This window comes from Harpia harpyja, chromosome 5 (genome assembly GCF_026419915.1).
Source record: "Harpia harpyja isolate bHarHar1 chromosome 5, bHarHar1 primary haplotype, whole genome shotgun sequence".
NCBI lineage: Eukaryota > Metazoa > Chordata > Aves > Accipitriformes > Accipitridae > Harpia > Harpia harpyja.
In genome coordinates this window covers 41,361,037-41,388,973 of record NC_068944.1, presented here as the reverse complement: position 1 = coordinate 41,388,973, position 27,937 = coordinate 41,361,037, and the positions used below count along the sequence as shown (strand labels likewise).

Sequence of the window (27,937 nt, the reverse complement as noted above, 5' to 3'; positions counted from 1 at the left end):
AGGGCAAAGAGCAAACTCTCTGCCTTTGTATCTGTTTATTTGATTGTTTGTTTGTTTTTAAAATACATCTAATGCACCTCTTCTTTGGTAACAGTGTTAGCAGCCAGGGTGGTCTCTCCAAACTCACTACGCAATCTCTCTAACTGCACTCTGCAGCAAGCTGGATTGGGAGTTGTCAAAAGACGGTAACGGGAGTTCCAGCGCTTCTCTTCCAACTCCTTCCACTGGCTTCCCTGCACCGAGGCTTGAACTCGGTGTGCGTCACCGAGAAAGTAAAAAAACCCACGTAATTGTGTGTCGTTAATTACATTAGAGCAGAGAAGAAGAGCACAGCACTCGTGATCTGCTAATTTAGGATGTCTGGGACGTCTCAGGCAGTTAGGAGACCTACCTACCGTTAAGTCCTCTCTCTGTCATTGACCCACAGTAACATGGCTGAGGGCCCCGTGGTCCAGTCAGAAGTCCTAGCTGAGTAGACATTGGTTGGGCAGGCAGACCTAGGAGACCTCCTTGGGCTGCGGGAGAGCTGATCCCCAGACTCGTGTGCTGGACCCAATCAGCGCACGTTTGGCAATTGAGGAACGAAAGAGGAGCCCCCAGGGAGCCGGGGCTGGAAGGCAAGTCTCCCTGCTCCCCGGGCAGTCCGGGACCGGTTCTCCCGTACCAGCCCGCGGTGCCAGCGAGGGAGTTTTCAGTGCAAGTTGAGGGACGTGTTCAAGAACTGCTTGTCTGAGCCCCGGAGGCTGGCTGAGCAGAGATGTGTCCGTCGAGTGAATTCCTAACAGGTTTTAGCTGCGGAAAGGTTTCGGCAACGCTCGCTTGCGCTGGAGACAGACCGGGCAATCTCCACCGGCTCCGGGGAGCCGCGGCCTCCCGGGGCACCGGGAGGCTGAAGGACGGCCCGTGGTGCAGGGGAAGCCCGTAGTCGTGGCCTTGTAAATGCCGACAGAGCAGCTTTTGTCAGAGTAAGTCCTGACGGAAGAAGGGACAGCCCTAACCGAGGCAGCCAGCGCCAGGCAAAGGTGAATGCTGAGGCGCAGTTTCGGATTCAGCATTTGAATTCGCCTCCTCTCCAACAGCCCGAGAGCGTCCCTTGCCATCCCGCCCTCTCCACCTTGGCGGAGGCGGCTCCGCGGGGCTGTGGGTACCAGCCGGAGGGCAGGAAGGCCGGCGGGGCCACGGCGGGGGCCGGGCAGCGGCGGGGGCTGCAGCGGCCCCCCCGGCTGGGGCGGAGGGCAGGTGCCCGGCTCCCCCTGCGCGGCCGCCCCCCGCCGGGTCCTCACCAGGCTCGCCCCCCCCCCGCCCCGAAATCCTCCCTTCCCGCGACTTCCAATTATCGCTGAAGATTAAGTCCTTGATTTTCTTGGCTGCAAAACCGGTAACGAATCGCTCAGACTTTGTTTTTCTACTGCGCCCGAGGCTTGATTTATTGTGTCTCCGTTATCGCACAATCAGGCTTCGTCCAAAATGTTTTTCTGGGCTAATTCTATACCCCCGGTATTTATTTTGACTGCCCCTTCTCATTAACGTTACTACTTTTTAACCGCTCCCCCTTCACTTTCAGATCACCCCCCCTGCCCGCCCCGTCGCGCCCCATCCCGTTCGGGTTCGGGCCCACGCGTGTGCGTCGGTCCCCCGCGGGGGGTGCCCGGGCAGCCACCCCCCAACTCCCACCCCAACCCCCGCGCCCCGGGGAACCTCCGCGAGCCAGAGAAGCGGCGATGGAGCGGAGAGAACGGACTTGCTCGTAAGAAACCATCGCCGGAGCTCCCAGCCCAGCGATTGAATTACTCTCCTCCAGCAAAGCCGTTACTTTATCCCAAGAAAAACAGCCCGTGCCGGGCGAGCGGCAGCGCCAGCTCCCTCCGGCCAGCCGCGGGGCCCGCCCGGACCTGGGGCCGCCCCCCGGGGCCGGGCGGGGAGAGCCCCAGGCGATGCCTCCCCCCGCCCCGACAGCTCCGTGATTAATGACCCAGCCGCCCGCCCGGGAAGGGGCGGTCGCTGCCGCCCGGGCTGGCGGGGGGGGGAGCCCGGCGGCCAGGTACGACCCGACCCCGCCGCACCCATCGGCCGCGCCGTCTTATAAGCGGCGCCGCGGGGCCGGACGCGGCGCGACGGGACGGGACGGGACGGGACGGGACGGAGGGGGCTGCGCCGGGCAGACCCGCTCCGGACGGGAACGGTAAGTTCATTCCCCGGGCTGGGGACCGCCGGGTGCCTCCCGGTCGCGGCGTCGGGTCGCCCCGAGGCCGCGGGGAGCCGGGTTCGCCCCCCACCGGGCCGGCGGTGCGGGTTAGCGCCCGGGCTGCCTTCGCCCGCCGACAGGCAAGTTCCTATTCCGCTGCTCCAGAGAAAGTATGTTCGTTAACTCTTACCGGAGTTAGGCAAAGGGCAAGGTCTTTTTAAAAAACGATGCAGAATCATATAGACTCGCTGGGTTTGGGTTTTTTTCCCCCAAGGACCAAGTGAAAAGGCTGCGAACAAGTTTTAGCTAAGGTTTCCACCTGTGTCTTCTCAGTTTGCGTACTCGGCTCTGGCGTTCCCGATCTTCTCCTTGTCCGTGTGGGCAGGTTGCCTTCATCGCCGTTTCAGTCACACGGAATATAGGACTAAAATAAGCGGTGTGCTGTTTCCTCTGATAAACCAAGTAGATTTAAACTAAAACCGATTGTGTCTTTGTAATGTCATGTAAAAACACGAGTGCATCTGCCCACGTTAAGAAATACTGCAATAGAAATACCTTTACTTACTTTCACACCCCCATTTCCAGGTCTCTCTGCACGCCGGGCAGCAAGTGGGTGTTTGCAAAAATTATTGCAATTATCTTCAAAACCAAACCTCTTTCCTGTAAAATTTTGAAGGCGATTACGTGGAAACTGCCTGTTGCCCAGAGGCGCTTTATTCACTTTAGTTTTCAGCAACAGTTTTTTGGACCACAAACTTGGGGTGACTCCGTGGTTTACCAAGGGCGCAGCACCCAGCGCGGGCATCCTGACCGCACCAGTGTGAAGAGCAACGCTGCCCAGCCGCAGTGCGTAACAAACGCAGTCTTGGCGCCCGCACCACCACGTTTTGGCTGCACACATGTACATACCTACCGCAGATCCTGTGTTTCTGCGTAGCTGATTTTCCCAGGCCAGTTGCTGTATGTATTTGATGGGAAATCTGACAGTGAAGAAATTAACTCAGAGTGAAATCTCTCATTTCCACAGCTGAAATTTTGCTGTTTTTTTCCGCAGGCCCAGGATTTCATCCGATGTAGGCGTGAAGCTCCTAAAACAGAAAATCCTACTTCAAGGTGCGCCCGAGGAAATGAGGTTTTTAGGTACGTGCGTTTCTACGTACTGTATGTCACACAGAGTCATTCTAGTGATAAATCTGGTTATATACCAACACAGCAAAATCAGAACTGGGTGTAAACCAGCCCTAGTCTTGTGTTTTGGTAGATGAGCAGGTATTTATACTAACCCAGTCTGTCTGTATCCTTGGGTAATTCGGACTTTTCCAGGAATCAGGGAAGCCTTCCTCGTTTCAGTGGGATTTTGATGGGATGACATACGAGAAATCCTGCTGATAAAACGATCAACTCTTCTGCCGGTTTTCATGATTGTCTTGACTCTGCAGTAGCAGTAGTGATTACTTTTTTTGGCACTAAAATGCATCCAGATCTGACTGTACTTTAACACAACAAGAAAATACCAAGAAAAAAAACCACACATGGGACCTTTTTTATTTTAAGTGAAAGGAAATAGCCAATTTAAGGACCATTTTTCAGCCCTCACTCAGGACAACCTCAGGTAGAGTTAATGTGAGTTTTGTTTTATATTGGTCATAAATATCACAATAAAAAAGAATAATGAGATTTTTTTCCTTTGGTTTACAGTTATAATGCGCACAGAGTATTTCACAAATAATTTCAGTCTAAACTGTACTACTACTTAAGAGAACATTACCTGATAAAAACCCTGTGAGCCAGATTAACAGCAAATTAATCACAATAAAATACCCGAAGTAATGATGTCTTCTAAATACCACCAAATTAAAGCATTGCAAAAAAGGATTATTTAGAAACCTTTCCTCTTCTCTGCTAGAAATCTTTGACTTGGTTCATCGTCTCGGCTTTTTTGCCATTATCAGCCGCAATTACAGAGGGACGTCAGTGGGACTTCAACATGTGGTTGAAATGCTTTGCAAAATCAAGGCCTAACTTCTGTAAATTTAGACTTTCAGTCATTTACGTGCATCAATTTTATTTAAGTTTTTAAAATTACATCGTATTTGAATGAATTTAAGTTTTAATAACTTGTTCTTGCCCTTGTTGTCTAGCTGGGCAGTCACAGAAAAAGCCGCTCCCAACACGTGAAAGCCAGGATCTGAGACACCTAGAAGGGCTCCTTGACTGAGGACAACAGGATCAGGTATTATTCTAGCTAAGAAGTGCTGCAGTTTGGGGAATATTGACTGATTTGCATTTTACTGTGGAACTGAATGAATTGAACGACTGTGAGTTTTATTACAGGCAGAGCTGATTGACTGTCTTTTCTGAAAGCTGGGAAAAGACCTTGGGGTCATTATTTTCTGCTTTGCTCAAAAGTTTTTTGCCATTGTTTTCAGAAGGTTCTCTTGCCCTCCAATGGCCAAAATACAGCTTACAATATTCTTTTACAGTTTAATGTAGAAGATAAAGGATAAGCACAGAAATTTTTGAGTGACATTAGGGGTGGGCAGACAGGAGAAGATGGTTCCTGATCCTTTAAATTCGTGGACCAAGTTTTGCCCTCAAAAACTCAGCGCCATGCTCTGTGGCTCCACTTACCACTGCATCTGAAAATGGTATTTTTCTTTCTGTAATCCATGGAGCACTGATTACCTGCAAGACTCTTCATAAAACGATTGCAGCTAAACAGAAAATATACATACAGTCCCACATCCCAAATTATGCAAATAATATGTTTAAAAAATTGCATTTAGCCTAATTTTTAGTTGATTGTAAATGGAAACCACTGTGGCAGAGCTGCTCAGCGTGGCGTGTTCGGTTTTCTCAGAACTGATCTCTGGGCTATGAGTGACTCAAAAAATTTGCTCTGTGCAATACTGTCCAAAAAAAAAAAAAATTCAATACCAGTCTTTGTGGAGAGTTTAACTTGCGTTTCGGTACCTGTGTGTGATACCAAATTTATAAGCAGCAAGCGGAAAGGCGGCTCGCACAGCTGCATGCCGGCTTTTCCTGGCATGGGCAGCACTCGCATTTCTGAGAATCTTTGTTTTTAGAAAGCGTTCGCTTCGGCGCAGCGTGGCGGCTGGCTTTAGAGATGCTCTTCTTGGTTGCAGGGCCCTCCCCGCCGGGGAAGTCACCAATGGACTGTGGACACTTAGCTGAGGGCAGCGAGGAGATCTCCAGCCCGGGCGTGGAGCCCGATCCCCTGCTGCCTTCTGCGGCCGGCAGCAATTCCTGCCCGCCCTCGGCGGCAGGACAGCGGGCCGGGGCACCTCCTGGCAGACCCGCCGCTGCTAATGCCGCTCGAGAGCGCAGTCGGGTTCAAACCCTGCGCCATGCCTTCCTCGAGCTGCAGAAGACTCTCCCCTCTGTGCCGCCCGACACCAAGCTCTCCAAGCTGGACGTGCTCCTCCTGGCCACCACCTATATCGCACACCTCACTCGCAGCCTTCAGGATGAGGAAGAGTCACCGGGAGAGGCCTTGGGTACCCTCCGAGGGGATGGATACCTCCACCCTGTCAAGGTAGGAGAGCTGGGGAGAAGCTACCGCCTTCTCTCAGTGAAGAAGTAAATTGGCATCAAAGATGCTTAGATGAAACTAAAGATTTCAAGCTTATTTACCTTGCTAGAGTTAATACATGAAAAGTCTGCCTAGGCTAACCACGCATCTAGGTGCATGATGGAAATGCCCTGGAGCTCACTGGCTTCGTCCCTCCAGCTTCAGGGCCTTTGCACAAAAACATCAAATATAGCGTAGGTCCAAACCTAGCGGCCCTTGGTCCCTTGGAAGCACAGGCAGAGGGCAGCAGCAAAGGAGTACCGGCACCTCCTTGGTCCCTGCCTGGAAACCTCGGTGATCCCCCACCAAGCCCATGGGATCCGGCTGTCGGGGATGTCTGTGGTGGAGGTGATGCGCTGTCCCGCAGCGGCAACCCCAGCCGCAGCAGGGCTGGCTTTGGCTCTCCCACCAAGGTGGCCAAGGTATGAAAGGTGACGTTATTTACCGGCCATGTGTTAATTCCTCCTATGAAAGTGCTTTTCTGATGCATTTATTTCCTCTGGTTGGTATACGCTCTTCCCTTTGTCCAAAAAAAAAAAATCGCAGCAATGCAGAGGGGACGTGAAAGGGGAGCTGCTCTTGGAGAGGACCTGGGGCTGGAAACTGGTTTCAAATGCATTGCTCAGTGACTGACGGGACTCAAATACCATGGGGTGTTTTCTTTGGCTCTGGTCTCAGGGAGTGAGTTAGTTAGAGCACTGGGGTGTTTTTCTTTTTTTTTTTTTTAAGAGTCTGATGAATTCAGAATGATTTAATTAAGATTAATTTGTGAAGTAATATCTAATTCCTATAAAGTGACGAATTCACAGAGAGTTTCTTGTTCACAGTGTTGGTCGCTGTAAAAAGCACGATGTGAACGTAGGCTTCTGAGGCCATTTAAATGATTAGCAGGCTCATTAAGAAAGCAAAACCTTTACATCAATTAGAAGATGGCTATAATTTAAGAAAAAAAATATTGTGATGTATTTCAAAATAAGTTCTAAGTAGCTTCTGTTAGTTCCCTTGGTCAGAGCGAAAGCAGGCAGGTCTCTTATGGTACTTTTTATCAGCTGCCAACTATTACTGACAGAAAAACACTTTTAAATAGCTATTACAGCAGTTAAATGATCCAGATGCACACTTCCCAGGCTACTGGAATACAGCAATACTGGATTCATCTGGCAATTATTTTTTATAATCTTATTTATGTGCCATTTACCTGTATTTACATTTGTAAAGATTCTATTAGTCTAACCAGTCTTTCTAATATTCCTGGTAGTAATTTTTTTAGTTGGCACTAGAACAAAAGTGCCACAGAAAAATTGTAGTACATGCTTCAAAAAAAAATGCCCAAAGTGCAGGATATGAGACAACCACTGCAGATAAGGATTTTTAACTACACTCATATATCAAGCACAGTAAATACAAATAGCGAGGAAAGTAAAATATCCAAGTACAGTTGTGTGTACACCGAACAAAAAAATATGGTTAGTGACTTCAAACTCAGGTGTCTTATTGGTGACAAATTCATAACGTCACTCTTGAAATAAAAATACTGAATGAGATAGTACAGTCTTTCCAAGTGAAAATATGCTGCTGCTTTGCATCATTAAATAGAAGAGCTGAGATTTAACTGCAGTATTAAGCCCCTCTAGTTTTTAGAGCTCTTGCGTTACTCACAGGAAAGGTGCCAGCCTGTTCCCAAAAGTGTCTTAAAAAAATTGTATTCTTTTGGAACAACACGCTGGCTGTGTTTAAGGTATTTTTGCATCCAATGTGTATGAGAAGCTGTCTTTTCAAACATCCACCTCTCTATAATAATGAACTCAGCACATCAAACTCTTCCTCCTAAGAGAAGGGCACCCAGCTGCAGTCATCCTTACTGGAGGGCCATTTGCAGCAAGTAACTTACTCGGGTTAAGAAACTCAAGCTATAAGAATACTTAACGCCAATGTAACTGATGATTCCAATAATCAATGAATGGAAAGATGAATTGTCTCATCTGAAATCGTCAGAGCTGACAAAGAACAAGAAGCGGTCAGTGTGGAAGACTGCCAAGGAGCAATTACATTCAATTCCCTTTAACACAGTTTTTAGCAGCCCCTGTGCTGCGGTCAGTGTTGGGGGGGGGGGCGGCCAGCACGAGTAGGTGCACACACAGGGCTGCAGTCTCTGCAGGTGTTGGTGTATCCCCATAGCATCCCTGGCACTGTAAAGAGGAATGCTTTGGTTTATTCTGCCAACAGAGCATCTGCTATACAGATTGTGGTACAATGACAGATTAGCACGGCCTACTCCTGTCTGTTGGGTCATGGCGGGGTTTGGGAGCTGTGCCTCACAATTAATTACCAAAGAAAATATCCAGGCTGAGGTTCTCTTACCCAGCTTCTAACGACATTGTCCAACACATGGCAGAATGGGAACTTTCTGGTGATAGCAAGAGTTTCCTATTTTCTCATATTGTGATTCCATCAACATTTAAAGCTTTGCTGAGAACTGCATTCAGACTGCAAAGAGCCCAGGTATCTCAGCGCTGTGCTTGTCTCTTCTCTTCCAGAAGTGGCCGATGCGTTCCAGGTTATACATTGGAGCTACAGGACAGTTTTTGACTCACTCGGCACAAGGAGACAGTGCAAACCAAGGAGAAACATCAACAACTTCACAAATCTGATCTCTCTTCTCGCTTTTAAAAAAATTATTTATTACACCTTATATATATATTTAAGTTAAAAAAATAGCATCTACAGACAAACTTTAATTCCTGAAATATTGTTTGTAGAGGAGAAGGAATTGATTCTCAAATGTAATTAATACCTCATTAAGTTAATGTGATGCGTGATTGGTTTCTATCATAGAGGACACTGCTGGGATCTGAACTGGGGGATTAGGAGAAGGCGACTGTGGTCAGCACTGACATGGGAGGCGGCCGCCAAGGCAGAGCTGCTGGCAGAACAGGTAACCTCATCCCCTCCGGGACAAGCGGTGAATAGGTATGCTGTGGAAAAGGGGGGAGAAGGAGCAGTGCAGAACTGGCTAAGTACAGCGCAGGCCAGGCTGGGGTGAAAAGTGAAGGGCAGGTCTAAAAATAGCAATGGACATCCCACGTGCGCTCTCCTCACTGTGTGAAGCCGATGGCAGAAATCCCACTGACCGCAGTCGTCAGGTCAGGGCTTTGTCCTCCCGGTAATCTTAAATGTGTGTAGCTATTCCTGAAAATGTGGATGCATGTTCACCTCAAGTAAAGATGTGCTGAAATCTACCATGTGTACAGACAGCGCTACATACAACAGACACAAACTGCTCTGTGCGTTAAGTGTTGCTTGCATTGATCCATACGGTTGTGTTGCATGTGAGGGGGTTTGAAATGTATTTAAGTGTTACCCCAGTACAACTACTTGTCTGCTCAAGATATTGAGGTTTGTTTATCTTGTCTTTTCACGCATTCATGCATGGAAGCAAATGAGTCCGAAGAGTTGGCTTGTTCATAGCACATTTTTCACTTAAACATCTATATTTAGGCAAGAAAAGTTGCAACTAAATGCACAAATGCCACCTAATGTATCTGTTCTGTAAAACACTGTACTTCTCATATAGTTTGTTATTGCTGAGGTAAACATTTTATTAAACATTATTCAGTGGACATTATGTATTTAGTGAGTTGCAAAATCTGTATCAGTTTCTCATTGTACAGGACCGATGATAGTTTCTATAGTAATATTCTGCATGTATAGTAACTTCTTCCTGAAGACTTCACAGTTTAAGTTTTAACATAACATTTAGGAAAAAGGAACACAAAAATACTGAGAAGAACAACCTTTATTAAAAAAAAATCACTTTATTGCTTTCAGTCTTGAGTCAAACTTGTGACGCCTTTCAGAGGAGCTGAGCATGTCATTGCAAGCTGGGTGTCCAGTATCACAGAAAAGAAAGAGTCATTTAGAAAGAGTTGGACAAACCATCTAGGATATGCGAGAGATGTAAAGTATGGTAAAATACTTTTTTTACCATAAAAGTAAAAAGCTCTCCACCACCCCTGCAGCATTCTGAGCTTTTAACAAGATTATTCTTTTAAATAGTAAAGTTAGTTTATTTTAAATACATTATATATATATATATGTATTTATTTTAGGCATATATTCCTTATTTACAATTGTAAGTGGTTTATTAAAAGATGGTAATTACATAGCCAGAGCACCATTCAACACACAAGCTACAGCATTTTGTGAAAAAATATGTAAAAAAGGGCAGTTCTGCATAGAGAAGTATCTACTCGTAAATAAGAGTCTGAGTTTTTAAAGAACTGTACTTACTTTCCATAGTAGTAAAAAGTGGGTTAGCCCAACCTCTTCTTATTGGGACAGCTATTTGTATTTGGAGTTACTAATGAGGAGATGTGAAGGAGTTGTAAAGGTGATGATAGTTAAGTAAGATAAAAGAATGACAGAACAGTGAGGGTTTCCAGGAGTACTTTGCTGTACAAGATGAAGGTGTAAGACACAGATTACACTTCAGACTGATAAAATGCCAAGTAGCAATGTGTCAAAGCACAGAGAATTCAGTCTAGTTTTGTATGTAACTGAGATCTAAATGAATGGCATCATGTCAGGGAAAAAAGAACAAGTGGTATCTCAGCCAGAAGTCAACGTCAAACCTCGAGCTGCCGCTGTGTAGCAGCAGTCTGACAATAAAAACAAATCACATGTGAATCATGCATATGAAATGGCGTGGGGAAAACATAAAATGTGATGATGTTTTGCATCAATTGCATGCTTTTACCTACATCTGGAAGGGACAGAATTCAAGGAAAAAAAAAAAAAAGAAAAAAGACACCCCCCCCCCATTTTTAAAGGCTTCTTCCCTTAAATGTAACTGAAACATTCTGACTGCTTATCCATGAAGTAAGCATGAAAAATGGATAGGAGTAAGCGTTAAAAAACAGGGAAAGTTATGAATGGATGGCATGGAGAAGAGATTTCTACTCAGACTTTTACTACAATAAAGGTGGAGTATTTACAACGCTCAGGAGACAGCCAGAGAATTGGAGTAGCAAACACCAGAGCTACTTCATACCCACAACATTTGCAGAAGCTGTGGCCACATACATGACAATGCGAAGACCTCAGCAGCATTTTGTAGATGTATTAAAGGACAATAAGAATATGCAGAATTACAACAGCAGTTTTTTACTTGAGAAGAACTCCCCATATTTATGAGTTGGCATTTCCCCCCCCCCCCCCCCCCCCGAGACAGATTATTCTGCATCAGCTGCAAATTTTTATGCCTTTTCTTCCAGAACCAAGACACCAGGTTAGGCAACCCACTTCGACAAGTGCAAGAGCTCTTGTCATCCAGAAATTCACACCGGGATCAAAAAGATCCTCTGAACCTGTTCGCTTCAAACCCGATATTCGGATCGAACGTTGCATTTCGTAGGAACAGTTTGTATCCTTGTATACTGAAATGTAACAGTTTGGCATTTGGCACTGGAAATACGCATGCGTTTAGGAATAAAATTCTAGTGTTCACACGCTATCAAAAGGAACCGTTTTTCACGGAGTAACTTAAAAGATCTTAGAAAACCTGTTATTATCATCAGAGCTTTTCCTTCAGAGGGATGGGACCGGCAAACACACGGCCACACCAGGTAACCTGCCTATGCAAAGCCTGGTGCACGCTCATCTTTTTCTCCTCATACGCACAGCTCCGACTGCAACACTGTGCCCTGCGGCCGTATACTGCTTCCTCTTAACACGTACCCTGCCAATCACTCCCTTTTCCCTCGGAGACCTTTAGGACGGCGCACCCACTGTGCTTCTGTAAACTCAGGAACAACACCCACGACACGAATTTTCCATGGCTTTGACTTCCAGAACGCCGACTGTTCAGTAAGAACGGAAGCGTTTTCAGGTTGAAGACGCTGCCCAGATGCCCGCGAAAGCACCGTTACAGCGGCTCTTAAAGGATTTCGGCGGCTGCCGGCCCAACCGGCCCGGGCCGCCCCTCAAGGCTCCCAGGGCCGGGGACGAGCGCGGCTGCCGCAGCCTGAGGGCGGGAAGCCCGGCCGCAGGGCGTCCCGTGCCGCCCGGGGGGGCTGCGAAGACACAGCCAGGGCGGCCGCCGCAGCCCCTCCTCGGCACCGGCACCGGCACCGGCGTCCCAACCCGCGCATGCGCACGCAGCTGCACCCACCGTCTCGGCAGGCACCGCCTTTCCGGAAAGCGCCGCCGTGCCGCGCGCCTGCCCCGCCCCTGGCGCGCGGCCTATTTAACGGGATCCCGCCCCAGGCTCGTTCCTTCCGCGCGCCCTGCGGCCCTGAGAAGGGGGGGGCGGAGCGGCGCGGCACCGCACCGCAGCGGCCGCCCCAGGGTACCGAGCGGCCGCGCCCCGCCCGGGTTTCGGGGGGTGGGTGTGTGGGGTGGGGCGGCGCGGCGGCGGCTCAGGCCGACGTGCCGCGGGACCCGCCCGTGCGGCCCCGGCAGCCCCCGCCACCGGGGCCGGCTGGCCGTGTGCGCGGTGCCGCGGGTACTGCGCCGGCCCGGTGGCGGGGGCTGCCGGCGCACGGTAGGCCCGTGGCTTGCGAGCTGTTCCGTCCGTGCAGCGGGTACTCCGGTATCGGAGCGGTAGTTTGGGACGCCCGGTCTAATCCCGCCGGGGCGGGGCGGCCATGCGGACCCTCCGGCGGCAGCGGCAGCGTCTGGCTTCGCTTCCCCGGGGGCGTCAGGAGCGGCCGAACCACCCGGCCGGCGTCTGGCTTGCTGCCGCCTTGGGGCAGCTCCTCCGCTCGGCAGGAGTGGTGTCTTAATTTTTTCTTCCCGGAGGAATTAGAAATAGCCCCTGCTGTTTGACGTAAGAAATCCAGTTCTGAAAACAGTGAGTGGAGTCTCGAGGATTGAAGGGATGGCTTGCTGGCGCCGTTTTCTAAACCGCGCAAGCCGTCACTGGGACCGTCGCGCTGATGTCGGTGCACCGTTGTGCCGGCTGCCCAGCGTCGCGCTGTGGACAGGCGCTGCAGCCGTGTGCTCAAGCTGAGGCCCGCTCGCCACGCCGGCTTCCCAGGGAGCTGCGTACGCCTGCCGAGGCTCGGAGGGACCTCGTTAGTATGTGCTGCTCCACTGGCAGGCCATGGTGGTTACTCGGAGTTATCTCTCAGTTCATCGAGTCTTCAAAGGGATGACAGATGGGATATCCAAAGAGACTTGGTTTTGCTGATAAATCATTTTAATCAGCAAACGCGTGTCCTAATTCTAAAGATAAATTACCTTTTTTTCCTTTGGGGAATCAGGCAAGTGTTGTACAGTGACCCTGGCCATGCCCTTTTTGGGTTGTAAACAGGGATCCAAAATGCTGGGTTCTGGCAGGGGCAGGACCCTGGGGTCTCGGCGGTCATGCTCTCCTGCCAGGACATAGCGCCAGTGCTGACCTCGATTCCACCGATAGGAAAGCATGTCAGTAGGTTCCCCAGAGCGCGGCACACGAGCTGGGGTTAAAGGCTGTACCCTGCTGGGGTACTCCTCTCCCCAGTGACGGCTGTTTGTTAGGAGCAGCATAATAGCCCTGCAATCAGTCATTCTTCGTACGGGAACTTGCTTTAGGTAAAATGGTCACGCCTCTGTTTAACCTTGATCCTGGCTGATGCTGTCTCTAGCTTTCTCCCCAGGTAATGTGATAAAACCAGCAGCGAGGTTGCCCAGAATGCTGGTGCTTCTTTGACTGGCCGGCTTTCCCCAGGGAAGTGCTGATGCTTTCTGCTGCTGGCTCAGCAGTGGAGTTCTCTGAATCAAACAGCTTTTATCTCCTTTTGTTGTTTTAGGCAGCAAGTAAAGTTAAGAGATGAGTTTGTTACTGGCTTTGGGAATCTTCAATCTGGACTCTGCCACACTGTTACCATGCAAGCAGAAAGATGCCACATGAATTCTGGAGCTACAGAAGTAATTATTTCTTACTGTACTTAAAAATGTTGAGAAAGCCTCCTGAAATGTAGATCTAGAGTTCTGAAGCTGTTTTATGGCTTGTAAATTCTCTTACCGATGGAACAAGGAGGAATATGGCTGCATGTAGGGTTAAGAGGTTGAAATGCCAACAAAAGGCATTACGACAGCTATAAAACCTCTAGGACCTGCTCCCCAGAACAAAGCAGGTGCAATCCAGGAATCCTGAAGGGATCAGAGGGGAAAGGTTTGTAATAGCGTCAGCGAATCTAGTTTTTAACTGGCGAGAGAAACAAGACTTCTGCTTTGAAGAATTAACAGATGCTAGTTGCAAGTGACAGACTAAAGTGAAGAACAGTGTGTTCAAATCTCCATCGCTGCTGGCACTTAACTATCAGTCTGTTGGAGTATATTCCAAAGGGAAGGGCAACTGGCAGTGAACTTTTTGCCTCTAGAAAGATACTTGGCATCTGGGGCTTGAAGGTAATGACAGGGAGGGACCTGCGTTTTTGTGCCCAGAGAGAGCTTTTTTCTCTTGTTCCTGGCTATGGTGCATCCACTCTGTGCTTAACAGTTAAAAACAAGGTTCTGCTTCAATTTATGGGAGTGCATCTCTTGAGACAAACTTAACAAATCCCCTGTGTTTGATACCTGGAAAAAATTACACCAGTCTTGCCCCAGGCAAGAAACTGTTTGCTGGCATAATGATGATGACTTTGCCGTTTACCCAACTGAATTTTGTGATGAGCAATGTTGTATCTGATGTGCCAGCTAATTAGTAGAATTTTTCCAGTTTGATTTGCTACCATCGTTTCTGATTTTATTTATTATTTTAAAGGTGCAATTGAGATCAAATTACCTTGTCCACTGTCTTCGAGGCTTGTGTATGCACACACAGCCAACAGTAGACTCCATCCACTTCTGGAAGTGTGGGTGTTTAAGAAGGTAAGTTGCTTTTTTACTGTGATACTACAGTACTTGGGCTCCAGTAAGCTGTATGGCTAGCTGGTGAAGACCTGTACTGGCCATGCTTGCTGCTGTCTGGACCTGTGCTGGCTTATATCAGCTGAAGTGTGGCCTGTTAGTCACGGACACTTTTGGACTACTGACTGGCTTTGCTGTCCTTTACTTGTGGTACTGCTACTAGTCTTCTAATTTTTGCTTATAACATCACAGGAGAAACTGGGGAGAGGTAAGGATAAAAAGTTGTGCTCTTTTTGCAGAAATTTTTTTTCTAAGGATATACATTCTTTAATATGGCTTGTCAAAAATAGTGATTTATAAAGGAATTCTATTTAGGTCTACTCTAGAAGTTGTTTTTCTGGCATAATGATGAAATCTTTGCTGTTTACCCATCTGACTGGTTTTTGATGTGTATCTTTGAATCTGAAATGCCAGTAAAGTTAACAACTTTGTGTAAGATTGATTAAGGATACAGAAAACTGACTTATTTTGATAGCCTGTTTTGTTTTGTTTTGTTGTTAGCTTGAAAACAGCAGCCTGAAATGTGGAGTTCTAATGCACTTGGAAATGCTTTCATGGCCCTTCCTGCTCCTCAACAGTAAGGCACGGTAGTAGCTGTTTAGTGAAAATGTGTGAATAATCCTCGAGTGAGGTTCAGGTGAGAGTGTCCCTCTAGAAGGGGAAGTGGCATTGTGGACACTCTTAGAACTTAGTATGACTATTTAAATGTACCAAATAAATTGACCAAAATTGAATAAATCAAGGGTTAAAACATGTAGGGAAACTTGTGTTATCTTGTCTAAATGGGAGTGTTTAAAGTGTTAGTGGTGGCAGCTTTTCTGCTTATCTCCAAGGCAGTGTGTATATGAATAAAATGTTGGATTTCTGTTTTCAGTGACTGTAGTTTTTTGTTGAGGCTATGTGAGCAGTAGCACCATGATCCTGCTGGATGACATCCTGGGTAGGAGTCACACCAAGCTTTTGGTATTCAGCTTGTCCAGTGTTGACAGGAAGTCTGTACAATTTTTCTGCTGCTTTTTTTTTTTTAACATGGACCTCTTGGATATAAAACTTGGTCAGTATTATGTCTACTGCTATATCCTTACTAGGAAGACAAAAATACAGGGAAGTTTGTAGTTAGAGAAGCATACTGTATCTCAGACACCTCATCTTCTACCACACCGTTCTTTATACTTGTTTTTGCAGTGAGGTAGAGTTGAACTCATAGAGCTGCCTACCTACCAGGTTGTCTAATTTTTTTTTTCCACTTTCCTGTAGGGTTCTACTATGCCCTGCAGTCTATATAAAGTAATGTGGAAATTGGGTTTTTTCAGATTGCAGGAGCACACTGGCATCCTGGTCTAATGTTGTTGCTGTAATGTAAAACTAAGACACAGAACATCAAACAGTATGGCGATACTTCTCTAAATTTTAAAATTTATAGAGCATGAGTAATTTAAGCAAGCTGGCTTACACTAGGAAAATAGAGTTTTAATGTACTTAAAACTACTTACCCTTCATTGGGTGATACATTTGAAAAGAAGCAACAAGAAAAACTGCAGAGTTCACATAGTTGAAATGAAACATGAAATTCTAAACTCCTGGTTTAATTGTTAGTTGTAATCTTATTAAAAACCCTGCTTTACTCCTCACTTAACTGTGGATGAACAGTGGGAGCCAGGAAGAAAAGTTCAGGTTGTGGCTTTATTCTGAAGCCATGGCCTCCCAGGATAAAGATATCACTCCTGCCTTCAAACAATGCTGTCAAAAAAGTTGTAATTAAATCTTGTCAGTTATGCTTTATTCCTTAGCAAAATAGCACTGAACCGTCTTAAAAAAAATACTAAAGTCTTTATTAGTTGTATATTTCTAACTGCAGCCTCTCAAAGATAAAGCTTCAGGCTTTACTTACAGAGTGGAGTTTTCACTCTTCATTAGTGTTAACGTGAATTCCTGGGCCATATGCACCAATAAACTTCAGCAGTTGATCATGACATTGCATGAGGTAACTATCTCTCTGTTGCAGGGAGTTTTCATCACTGAGGTCAAATGGAAATACAGGATTTGGTGCTACGCATAATGCAGACTTGCCTAAGCAAAGAAGAAATCAAGATTTATGCTAAAAGACTTGATAAACTTGCCAGGACTTTGAAGGGAAAAAAAAAAAAGCTGTGACAGACTACTTAGTAATGCAATCTTGTGTGTTACAAATCTTTGTGTGAACAAATGTGACTGTGATGCTAGATAAAAAACGCAACCCATGTCTTCTGTTTCCCCAAGGAGGTAAACCTGTCTTTAGTTTAACCTGGGCGAATGTTAGAGGAGCAGTGCCTCAAATAAGCCAGCAAAAAGGATGGAGCCTTGGTGCTGGCCTGGGGCCTCATTATTTACATACAGCATTAAGAGTCTTTACGGAAAAGTCAACTGAAAGACTTTTCTGATATGTCTTCAACAGTGGAAATTCTGGACTTTTATTTGAAATTAACTATTACTGCAATCAATTGATACAAACTTTTTTCAGACTCTCAAAATGTGAAAATGATGTACCCAAGACTAAAGACAGTTGCATTATTTACCGTGTTTTAGAGTAAGAGATGATTCAAGTAACAAGATGGCAATCAATGCATCTTCCTCAAGTACTTTCTTTCTTAAACTTAGTTTAGTATGAGCCTTAGACAGTGAAATCCTAAGAGATTAATATAAGCATGTCAGAAATGAAAAATATTGCAGACATGAATGCAGTATGTATTGCCCTGTTTCAAGCACTTCTGTAAATCAAAAGTTAACACTGGACTGGTTTTTTTTCCATACTTCAGCTGTGTAAGCTTCCCACAAATTCTGTGCAGTTACATTTGTCACTCACAAAGTACATACTATTATGCATGACTTCCTTGGGCTATGAAAGCATTGGAACTTGGCATATTATCTACTGTTAATACTTTTTTTTGCTTGCATAATACAAAGCTGTAGTAATTTAAATCCCATTTTTGTTTTTCTAGACAGCTTTAATAGTGATAATTGCTTCTTAAATCACTGGGGTTTTGCCTGGCATCAATATATAAAATAAATGGTATTCATAAATGGTAAATAAGATTCTTTACACTTGAACTTTTCAAAACTTGAGTGTCTTGTCTAGATTTTTATTTAACAAGCTCTTGAACAGGTTGGCACAATTTCTATTTGGAATGTAGATGTGTTTCCTTTACTATGAAAGGTAGGACATACAGAATTTTTAGTGCAGATGGTGATAATGTTGACCCATGAAAAGAATCTCTTCTCACTCTGCGACTTGCAAGATAGTAGCCCTGAATGAGGTTTTCTGCTTCTGAACTCAGTTCAACATGAAGATTCCTAGCAAAGAAAATAAACTAGAGAGAGGGTATAAATTTTAAATATTTAACTGGAAAATAAATAATTTACATTTTTCACACCTTTTAACATACCAGTGGCATAGTAATACAGTTTGGACAATATATTCCACCAATAGTTTTTATAAAGACAGCTGTCACCATTCAGCTATGCATAAGGATAGATCTCAGATACTAAACAGAATCATCTGTTAGTTATACTAGAGATATTGACAGTTTATTTAGAATGGAATGTTAACTTTTACTACTGATGGTAAACTGTTCTGGTCAAAAGTAGGTATTGGAGATCTGTTCTCATATGAATGTTAACCTAATATGTTTTTCAGAAACAAGATCAAACAATTTATTCTGGCCCTTTTGAAGAACTGAAGCTAATTTTATAATGATCCTGTTAGTGCTAGTGGGAATATGGTGGGGGGAAAGGGTAGAAAGTTAGCATTAACAGGTTTAAAAATAAGTAATCAGAATGTGCGGAGAGAACCTTCTGATTCCAGAAATAGTATGATATTCCTAAATATAATGCATTTCTAAATTATTGGGTAGTATCCGTTACCTCTTCATAATCCTGCATTCTGAACTGCTGTGAGACTTTGTACAGCATGACTTCAGGATTAATGGCTTTTTCCAAGATATGATGTACAAGAGAAGAAGATAGTTGGCATGAAGGAAACTCACTGTATATCAAAAGCCCAAAACTATCTAGAAGGTTAGGTGGAATCAAACTCACATCCTAAAGAGAAGACACAGAGAAAGAAAACAATTACTTTATTTCAGCCTTTTGACTTGTAGAAACATCACAGTTTTTTCAGTCTGAAGTGTTCAATATCCATATATACTCAGTCCTGCAACATTATCTAATGAATTACCTATAATGTATGCCATAAAATTTTGTTTCAACAGTAGTCGTCAAGCTGTTCTGAATAAAATAAAGGATACCTGCTTTTGGGAAAGCTAGCTCATTTTAAATCAAGTATCTTCTAAAGTGACTTACTTAAGTTGTGACTTTTGGGGAAATAATACTAACAGATTTGGTTGTTTTCAATATAAGTTGAAATAACCATAAACACAATAGTGTTATAATAACCATAAACATAATAGTGCTATAGTACAGTTACTGTCATAACAAGGCATGTGCTTTACCATCTGGCCAATTAAAAAGTTATCCTTTTGTATATGTTTCTTTGGGGAAGAATCCACATCTACAAAAGACCAAAAATTGGTCTGAACTGAAATAGTAACTTGTTGGTCAGCTTCTTCTCCATACTTCTTCCCAGGAATGAATACTGTTGTTGTTCTGCTCTCTAACGCTACGATAGGACAAAATACATCAGTTATGTAATTGATCTAGTTTAACTATAAATTCTAGTCCCACACACACTATCTGAAACCAGTCACGATTATGTATTTCACTGAATTGTCACAATCAATGGATCTCTGTAGTGTATCCTGTGTAGCAAATATAAGCTTATAGGACTTTTTTTGTCCTTATTTTTTACCCAGACTCATTAAAAATAGCTTCTAGATTTTCACAGCAGTTGAGGGCCATAAGCTGGGGAACAAACCTAGCCATGAATTTGCATGTTTGTTTTGTTCTGTCCCCTCATTTGTTAGTAGGTGTGAGATTACCAGACTGTAGAAGTTCAAGTTTATCCTTTTTATATGAAGATAAGTCTCCTATGTAACAGATACCACCCTTAGCCAGCACAGCGCTGCACGCTTGAATACTAGCAGTTCCAGTTCCGTGTTTATCTTTGGACACAGAAGGAAAAATTTCACTAGAAGGTGGGTGTCGTATGCCACGAGGCAGAAGACATACGCTGTAATTCAGAAGCCTAAAGGATTAAATAATTCTGTCAGTCATAAATTGTTAAATTATTGTTCAGTTTTTCAAAACTTAAACAACTTAATACTATACTTAATAATTTATAACAGTATTTATACATTAAGACTCACATAGCAACAACAAAAAAACCCACTTAAAACCAGTGTCAAAACTAAATGTTTAAAGTAACTCTGAATACAAAGGTAGAAGTCCAAGCCTTCTCTCCAACAGCTGCCAACAGGACTGTTTTTCTTAGGGATTTAACATGAGGCAAATCATGGTTTGCAATAGAAGTAATTCCTAAGAAGTCAAAGAAGTCTTACAATTTAACCCCATATTGTTAACTCCTATTCCTGTTCTAGAGAAACTTTTCCAGTGATTTAAAAGTGTAGAGGATTAGTAATCCTGGCCATCTGGGAAAAAATGGAAAGACTGGGAACTTGCAAGCTCTGCCTGCCTGGGGTCTACCCACTCCCTTCCTCCCCCCGTAATTCTTTTTGTGAAAGCAGGTGTAGAATTTCTTTTTCATCCCCTGTGCTATGTTCCTTGGCACAAAGAGGTTGCAAATTGCCTGTCTGGTTCCACAATCAAAGGCTCCTAAGGATTTTAAGATGTCAGAGCATGATTTATCCTACTATTAATAACTGGGAGAAAATTATTAATTAAAATTAATAAGTATTAGTAAATAGGCTATCATACCAATAGAAATATGATGTAGGAAATGCTTACTTTGACAGGCTACTGACAATAAAATACTATGTGCACATGCAAGACAGTACAAATGACAGTACTGACCAAGATTTACAGTGTGTAACTGTTTCAGTATTAACCAGGTGTTTTGATTCTTAAAACACTCTAAGCTCCTATGATTTCTCTTATGAAATCTTACTCTTCACCTGGGGAAAAAAGTCCTGCAGCTCACATTTTTTTCAAATTTGAACTAATTTATACCACTAAATTTTGAAATTATTATTTTTTTCCACAATAAAAAATAGTAATGAATTTGTTGAAGAACTCTCAAATGAAAATAAAATTCATGCCACTTTCAAAAGATCTTTTTCAAAAATAAAAATGAAGCCCTGTTTTGAGTTGGGGAAGGAGAAGGTAATTTTGTATAAATTAATGTAAATTTAAAGCTAACCATATTGTACTTTTCTGTAGTGTATGTGAAATTGTGTTCATAGTTTGTAGTTGTGTGAAGGGGTAAATACATAAAATGCATAAATACAGAAAAACATTTTGTTAAAGGCAACAACAGCTGGATTTATGACCTATGCGTAAAGATGTACATGACTTGATACCTTATCAGTATAGTTTTTATGAAAAAGAGTGATAAAAATCTAAGTATTTACACACTGCTTATTAACTGAAAATGCTGACAGCTGGGAAGTGGTGATGAAAAGGCTTAAAGTGACACAAGATTTGAAAAGTAGAACCCCTTGCTTTTATCATTACCAGCTTCTGGGACAGTCTTTAGTTTTGATTTTAGAAGAATATTTTGTTTGAGGTCTGCTAAACAGTGCTAGTGTTAAAATCTTACTGAGATCATTACGAGAGTGTTCAGGGGTTTTATTATTAGTGAAGTTCTGATCCAGATTTATCACTTGAAATAAATAAAAATGTCTGAGGGATAGAAATTGGGTACTGTTACTAAGTTGGAGCCTTGTATATTCTTTTAAAATATAGTCTCTATCTTTCATGTAAGACCTATCCTATTATCTTTAAAAATATTCATGTTTTTAATTCTAACTTACGTGAAAAATATGGAATCTCTTTACCTATCAATTACTAGCTTGTCGCTTGTCACAATCAACAGATCCAGATAATCTGCATTTTCTTTTTCACATGTCTGTACTAGACTCAGCAATATTGCGAGTTTAAGAGTATTGTAAGTGCCTGGTGGAACAACTTGAGAAGCAAAGATATTGGCAAGGATGGCCGTAAACCTCCAGCATGAACTTGAAGTCAGTAAGAGCAGATACTTAAAATTGTCACTGACAAAAGAAGGACCTAATGAAAACAAAGTACAGGTTAACAAACGATAAGAGAGCTATGCAGATATATTAGAACAAATCACCATTCTAGTCTTGATACAAAACTTAGAACAAATGTGCTTATGTATTAAGAACAAATTGAGAATGTAAACATCTGACAATTTTACTGCTAAAAAGGTAGCAGACATGATCTGCTAAAACTGATGGAATAAGAATGGAATAACAAACTGAAATATCAGGTTCATTTAATGTATGGTATGAAAATACTTTCCAGTGGATAGGAGAAGTTGGAAAGAGAAGTTGAAGAACTGCAGTAAATAATTATGTAGTTTCCCAGTGCATGGAAAGTAGGCAGAAGAAGATATTCTCAAATAACCATAAGTACACATTTCAGACTGTAAGAGGAAAGGTCCAGAGTAGTTTTGTAATCTGGGCCTCTAGATAATAGAAAAGTCTACCAATTCTCAAGATTTTGTTCTAGAAGGCTTTCCAGCTTTTAAAGTCAATTTTTAATGGAACTTTCTTACCATTTGGTTTACAGAGCTGTACACTATTGACTTCTATACACGCTGTAGCTTGTAAGCCATTTTGTACACAAGCTGGAACTCCTATAATCTTGTAGTGGTTTCCTATTTTCATTTTATTGGCTAGTTCATCTAGAAATAAAAAAAAAAGGGGGGGGGGGAACCTGCAGATGTGTTAGAGCATAAAAAACAGTTTTAAAGACATGGTCAGAAAACTTCCTTCACATTTTGAACAATTCGATTTTACAATTTAATTGCAGAAAACAACAGTTGGATGCCAGGTTCACCATAATGGACTAGAATAAAATGAAGCATACAATTTAATTAATTAATGCAAAAGGTAAGGAAGGCACACAGGGTGAGGAAAAGTAGATTCCTGATAATGAAAACAGATCATGCATTTCCTTCAGCATTGAAAAGAAAATTGACAGTTGTTTGCAATTATACATTTCTACTCTGAAACTTGTGGTGACACCATTGTCAGTTACTGTCCTATAAAATGTCAGAGGAAAAAAAAACACAATAAAAAGGAAATCCATATTAAACAGATTTCAAAAAGACAAAAATAGCTTTGAGAACCTTTGTATTTCTGTGCATCTTTAAAAAAAAAAAAAGAAAAAAATCACATTTATTTTTTCAAAATGAGAGTTAGGTCCAACCAAATACGCATCTCAGCTGCAATACCCTATCTAACCTCACTGATCACTGAAGCCAGTGGAAATTTAATGCATGCACAATGCACTATCTCACCCATACATTGTTTTATAATATTATTTTTATAACATTATTATTAGTTTTTTCTATTTAGTTTTCAAGAAATTAACCATATAATTCCATAGACTTGGAATGGCAGGGTTTGGGTTTTTTCTTAAGAGAATTAATGGAATTGTATTGGTGAGTTGTGATTCTAGTTGGATATTCACATTAGAAATCATTCCATGTTTGCAGTGGAAGGTAGTGGTAGTAGAAGCCAAAAATCCTGATGGAATGCGGAAAACAGCTAGATTGAGGAAGGATGTTAAAGACCCGTGAAGTTGTACAAAACAGTATAACAAAAGGAAGTAGCAAGGACGAAAAAACAAGCTACAGTTCGAGTGCGATACTGCAGAGCTGGCCAGGGGATTTTATTTAAATGAAGGTATAAAAGTGAACACCACAGTTTTGCCATGTGCAGTCTTCAATCATCTGTGTATATTGTTTAGTCACCTAGCTAATTTTATGTATTCCCCCCCCCCCCGTTTTGTTAAAGAACTGCAATATAAATTATGACTTTTACTATTTTATCCAGAGAAATGGACTTACAAGGAAAATGCAAGGGATTATTACAGTACAAGTCTAAAATATTTTTGACAAAACTCCAAAACTCAGCTTACCTCTCAAGAAAACTGTAAATGTCTGAATCCTAAAATGTGATTTATCATTGGAATATCCTTTCAAAGCATTAAGAACTTTTGCATCAATCATTTCAACTATTTGTTTATCTTTCAAAATAAAGGCAAATAAAAGTTAGTTCTCTTGAAAACAGTACAGCTTTTTTTTTTTTTTTTAAATGACTGGTGTATTTTGGGGCTTTTTCCTTTTAACCATTTTGTTTACTTATTTTTTAACAGAAGTAGGAAAAGTAACATCTAAAAATAAAACTACATAGGTCCTACCACCAATTACTCTAAATTTAATGTCTTCCTGCAGTGGTGAAGAACACAAACTACACACAAAATCATTCCTCACTGTGGCAGATTCTGTAGCTCCAGGCAGATGTACTCTTATGTACCTAAATCCTTAACAAAAAACAAACAAACAAAAAATAATTACCAGACATTTAAAATTAAGACATGGCTCTCATTTTAAATTTCCCATTAAGAACAGAAGTGATTAAAATACTGGACAGTGAAATTCCACATTTATCATGTGTTTCTTCAGATGAGTATGCATTCATGTACTGTGTTTCCACTAAAATGATCTGTATAATTTATTATACGTCGACCACAAGATGGCAGAATTCCCTATTGCACATTCCCAGGCAGGATAGCTTGGCCTGGCTTTCTGGGCTTTCTGAGCAGCAGGAGCCAGCGACTGCCGCTTCTGCCTCGCGTGGAAATGACATGGGACATGGATATTCATTTTTAGAGGTACGTGCCCTCATAAAGACATCATTATGATTTATTCTGCAGTCTCCTAGCTTTGGGATTTCCCTTCTCTCTTATAATTTTATGGTCTCTGTTACAGGAAGAAGCAAACAAAACAGGCTTAAAAGTACTTAAGACCTAATCCTGCAACAATAAAAGCACTTCAGTAAGATCACTCAAAGGAGTAGTTCCACAGAAGTCAGCTACTCATCAAAGCAAACTTTTTCTATGCTAGAAGCTTTTGCCAGTCGCTTAAGCATACTGTTCTGTGGTATTTTTATATAAACAGAAACACAGTTTCCAAGAGGGGAAAAAAAAAAAAGTATTCTAGTTTAGTTTTTTCTTTCAGATAATTTATTAAAACATATTGGTGACATATCTTTTCTCATATAAACTATCTTCAGCATTAGGAAAATGGATTGCTGGCATAGCTGTGCTCCCAAAACATTTAATAATGCTGAGCAACCTCTGGCAAGGTCCACTACTTTCAATTAATAAAAATCATGCTGTGCTCATTACAAAAATGTCTGCATAATAAGACTGCATAGGAAAATGCCTTCTTCGTGCTAGGTTTTTAATCTCTGTTACCAGATTTATTAAAAAGCTTTCGAAATAGTACTGCGCTCATTTTTTTTTTCAACTACCTTCAGAAAATGGACAGGTTTCCTCAGTACAAAGAAATCTTGCTCCTTGTGTATATTTTGTTACAGTTCCCATTGCAATCGCTATTCCTTCAGACATATAAAATCTTTGAGATGTATAATTAAAGGGAAACGCAGAAAGACTCAGAACATAACTTGGTAAAGGTGGCAAATGTGTTGGTTTCAGCAGTATACTAATCTAAGAAGAGACACAATTACATTAATACCGTAAAAATATTTTTTTTATTTAAAACTGCTTTACTTAGATGGAAAAACACACAATGTGATATATAGCTGTTAGAAAAAAAGTTCAGAAACCCATGAAGTGTAAGAATAATTAGGTTTCATATTAATTATCTCAAAATTCTTGCAATATGGTTGGGACTTCCAGCTATTTTTAATTACAAATAATACTACAACCAAAGGGAAAATGAACACTGGAAAGTTAATACAAAATTAATATTTGTTAATACTTCACCATACTTAAAAGATTTAAGTCCTAAATGGAGGAAAACAATTCAGACTCACCTGGGCCTCTGTCTGCAATTGTTCAATTAATGATAATGTCTTAATAGCTATGAAACACACCTGTGATGGAAAAATAGCTTCACTTTAAAAAGGAAAATCTAGTTAAAATATAGAAGATGTACTTTTGTCTACTCTTGTCTATAAATATATACTTACTGTTTGAAAAATCTGTGCAGCTTGTATGGGATTATGAAGAATGTAGTTTCCAAGAGTTGCATCTAATTCAGCAATATCAGAAGGATTTATTGAAATAATGAAACGATAAACAGCGTAACTTTGTTTTGAGTCTGTAGGAGCAAAAAGCACCTTAAATAAAAATCACAGAGATTTGTGTAACATTACATATTCATTTAACAGAATAGCTACTGAGTGAGTAATACCATTATATTTTTTGCAATCGTGCACGAATTTCTGAAGGCCACCACTTCTGTCAAGGTAAACAAGGGCAATTTCCCTCATTTTTTGTATTTCACGATGCATCTTCCAAAAAAGATCTTTGCACTCTTTATCAAAATGTTGGAATAAGCTGTAAAGAAATGACATTAGAACTGGCCACGCTACGATAATAATAAAGGTATATATTAACAAAGCCATACAAAATTAAAATAAATAGTCTCTTTTTCAAGCTATGCAATTCTTTAAGGATTTTTAAAATACCACCATTCAATGGGAAGTTCTTTCCAATGACTGAAGCATACTACATTCCCAAAGTAAATTCCTGAAGAATGCTCTAGTGTTTTCTCAGTGAATTATTTCACTGACCAATTCCCTAACCCATGAAATTAAAGCTTGCATTTAATTTAACCTCCCCTATGTATTTTATAGGTATCATCAGCCTAGCAAAAGCAAAACTTGAATATCTCTCTCATCTGAGAAGTCATAGCTGTTAAAAGTGTAAAACTGGGCAACATCTTTTTCCCTTTTTTTCAATCTGACTTTCCTGCTCTGCTGTTACCTCCTGTAGTACCCACTTAAGGTGTTGATCTTGCAAACACTTATTTCCATCCATGTACACAGAAGACAAAACTTTCACAACTACAGTTTTGGTTTGGAGGCTGATGGTGCTCTTCAGTGCTGTTTTCATTGTGTATTTATCCACATCTCTGCTTTTTTTTTTTTAAGTAAAATCTCATACCATGAAGCACTACTTCGCTGAATTTAGAGGATGAGTTACTAAGGCCAAAATATGGTATTTTGTATATACATATCTGTTTTACTGTCTTACAGATTTTCTTCTATAAAGTGTCCTTTGTCCTCTTTGTAGGTGACCAATATGAAACACCACTTAAATCTTCAAAGACTTAGCTACCTAGTAAAGGACAAGACATAGAATTATTGGGCTGACAAGGAAGCAAAGCTCATAGCATATGAAAGACCCCCTGTAGGAGTTCACAGAACTGGGTTCGGGAGGACAAACAGATCAGCATCTGAAAGAGGAGTAACTGGATACCAGCGCAACACTAGTGTGGCAGCAGTGTAAACCCTGTCATGTGAGAACTGTACGCCATGGGCTGGTAGTGGTGTTTAGTGGCCTGAAGTATCAAATTTTAAGTGCAAGTTGAAAGTGAATTTATAGTATGGATTTTTTTTCCAGTTTCTTTCAGATTACTCCTACACAATTACTGCTCCATCCCTTGAAATCTTCAGCAAGAAGGGGTGAGAGAAACACACACCCCCCCCCCCCCACCCCATGTCCCTGGTCCCTGCGTTCCCCTGGCTAGAAGGAAAGGACACCAAACATGACTAGGAAGGACTAAGCTATGGCCCAGGTCACTGTGCACGAAACACTATCATCGCCTAAGCTTCGAAAAAATAAAAGTCTGACCAGTCCCACTATAAGGGTGACTGCGTTCATCAGTGCCCCCCCCCCCGAGACAGCTAACCCCACTCAGCTGCACTCCAGCATCTGACACTGCACGATGCCCAAAGCCACCCCCCGGCTTCAAGCTCCTGCCATCAGCACCCCTTCCTCACAAACCCCACCGGCGCTCTCCCCAAAATATTCTCCAGGCTTCCTATGCCCCCCTCTTCAACACTGCTGTGTCGGCAGCCATGGGCGGCGAGGGCGACCAGGCTGCCCACGCCACAGCAGGGAGAGGGGCCGTGACGCCTTCTACCCCACGAGGACCCTGGTGTGCCCGCAGGAGAGACGAACGGGACCAGTTACGAGGCGGCAGCGAGGGGCTCGCCAGCCGCAGGACGGGGCTACCGGTGCCGCTCCCTCACCCCCTCAGCCGGCACCCGCCGCCGCCCGCTGGCGGGCTCGGGGACAGCCATTAGCCCGCG

General features: G+C 42.7%; 2 protein-coding genes and 2 long non-coding RNA genes across 10 annotated transcripts; 3 read left to right on the top strand and 1 right to left on the bottom strand.

Moving 5' to 3' along the window:
- The first annotated feature begins 1,676 nt into the window (after nt 1-1,676).
- On the top strand, nt 1,677-9,459 carry TCF24 (transcription factor 24). The gene is made up of 5 exons (XM_052788470.1): nt 1,677-2,182; nt 3,240-3,325; nt 4,327-4,387; nt 5,330-5,741; nt 8,315-9,459. The coding sequence occupies exons 1-5, from the start codon at nt 1,968-1,970 to the stop codon at nt 8,426-8,428; spliced, it is 888 nt and encodes a 295-aa protein (XP_052644430.1). The 5' UTR covers nt 1,677-1,967; the 3' UTR covers nt 8,429-9,459.
- A 2,528-nt stretch (nt 9,460-11,987) lies between these two features.
- LOC128142220 (uncharacterized) lies at nt 11,988-27,484 on the top strand. Of its 7 annotated transcripts, none has more exons than XR_008235307.1 (5): nt 11,988-12,123; nt 13,568-13,685; nt 14,524-14,630; nt 19,631-24,485; nt 24,583-25,100. It is a non-coding gene; the product is annotated as an uncharacterized LOC128142220 (long non-coding RNA). The 7 variants fall into 7 exon arrangements; XR_008235309.1 differs by lacking the exon at nt 11,988-12,123 and adding an exon at nt 12,260-12,603; XR_008235312.1 differs by lacking the exon at nt 11,988-12,123 and adding an exon at nt 12,634-13,414.
- On the top strand, nt 15,241-18,970 carry LOC128142221 (uncharacterized). Its single transcript, XR_008235313.1, has 3 exons — nt 15,241-15,306; nt 15,983-16,056; nt 16,675-18,970. It is a non-coding gene; the product is annotated as an uncharacterized LOC128142221 (long non-coding RNA).
- MCMDC2 (minichromosome maintenance domain containing 2) lies at nt 16,573-27,008 on the bottom strand. The gene is made up of 14 exons (XM_052788147.1): nt 26,032-27,008; nt 25,808-25,938; nt 25,652-25,711; nt 25,127-25,322; nt 24,012-24,134; nt 23,730-23,837; nt 22,360-22,488; nt 21,617-21,848; nt 19,643-19,848; nt 19,157-19,323; nt 18,570-18,746; nt 17,874-18,016; nt 17,225-17,334; nt 16,573-16,739 (listed from the first exon to the last, which is right to left on the bottom strand). The coding sequence occupies exons 1-14, from the start codon at nt 26,243-26,245 to the stop codon at nt 16,573-16,575; spliced, it is 2,163 nt and encodes a 720-aa protein (XP_052644107.1). The 5' UTR covers nt 26,246-27,008.
- Nucleotides 27,485-27,937: the final 453 nt, after the last annotated feature.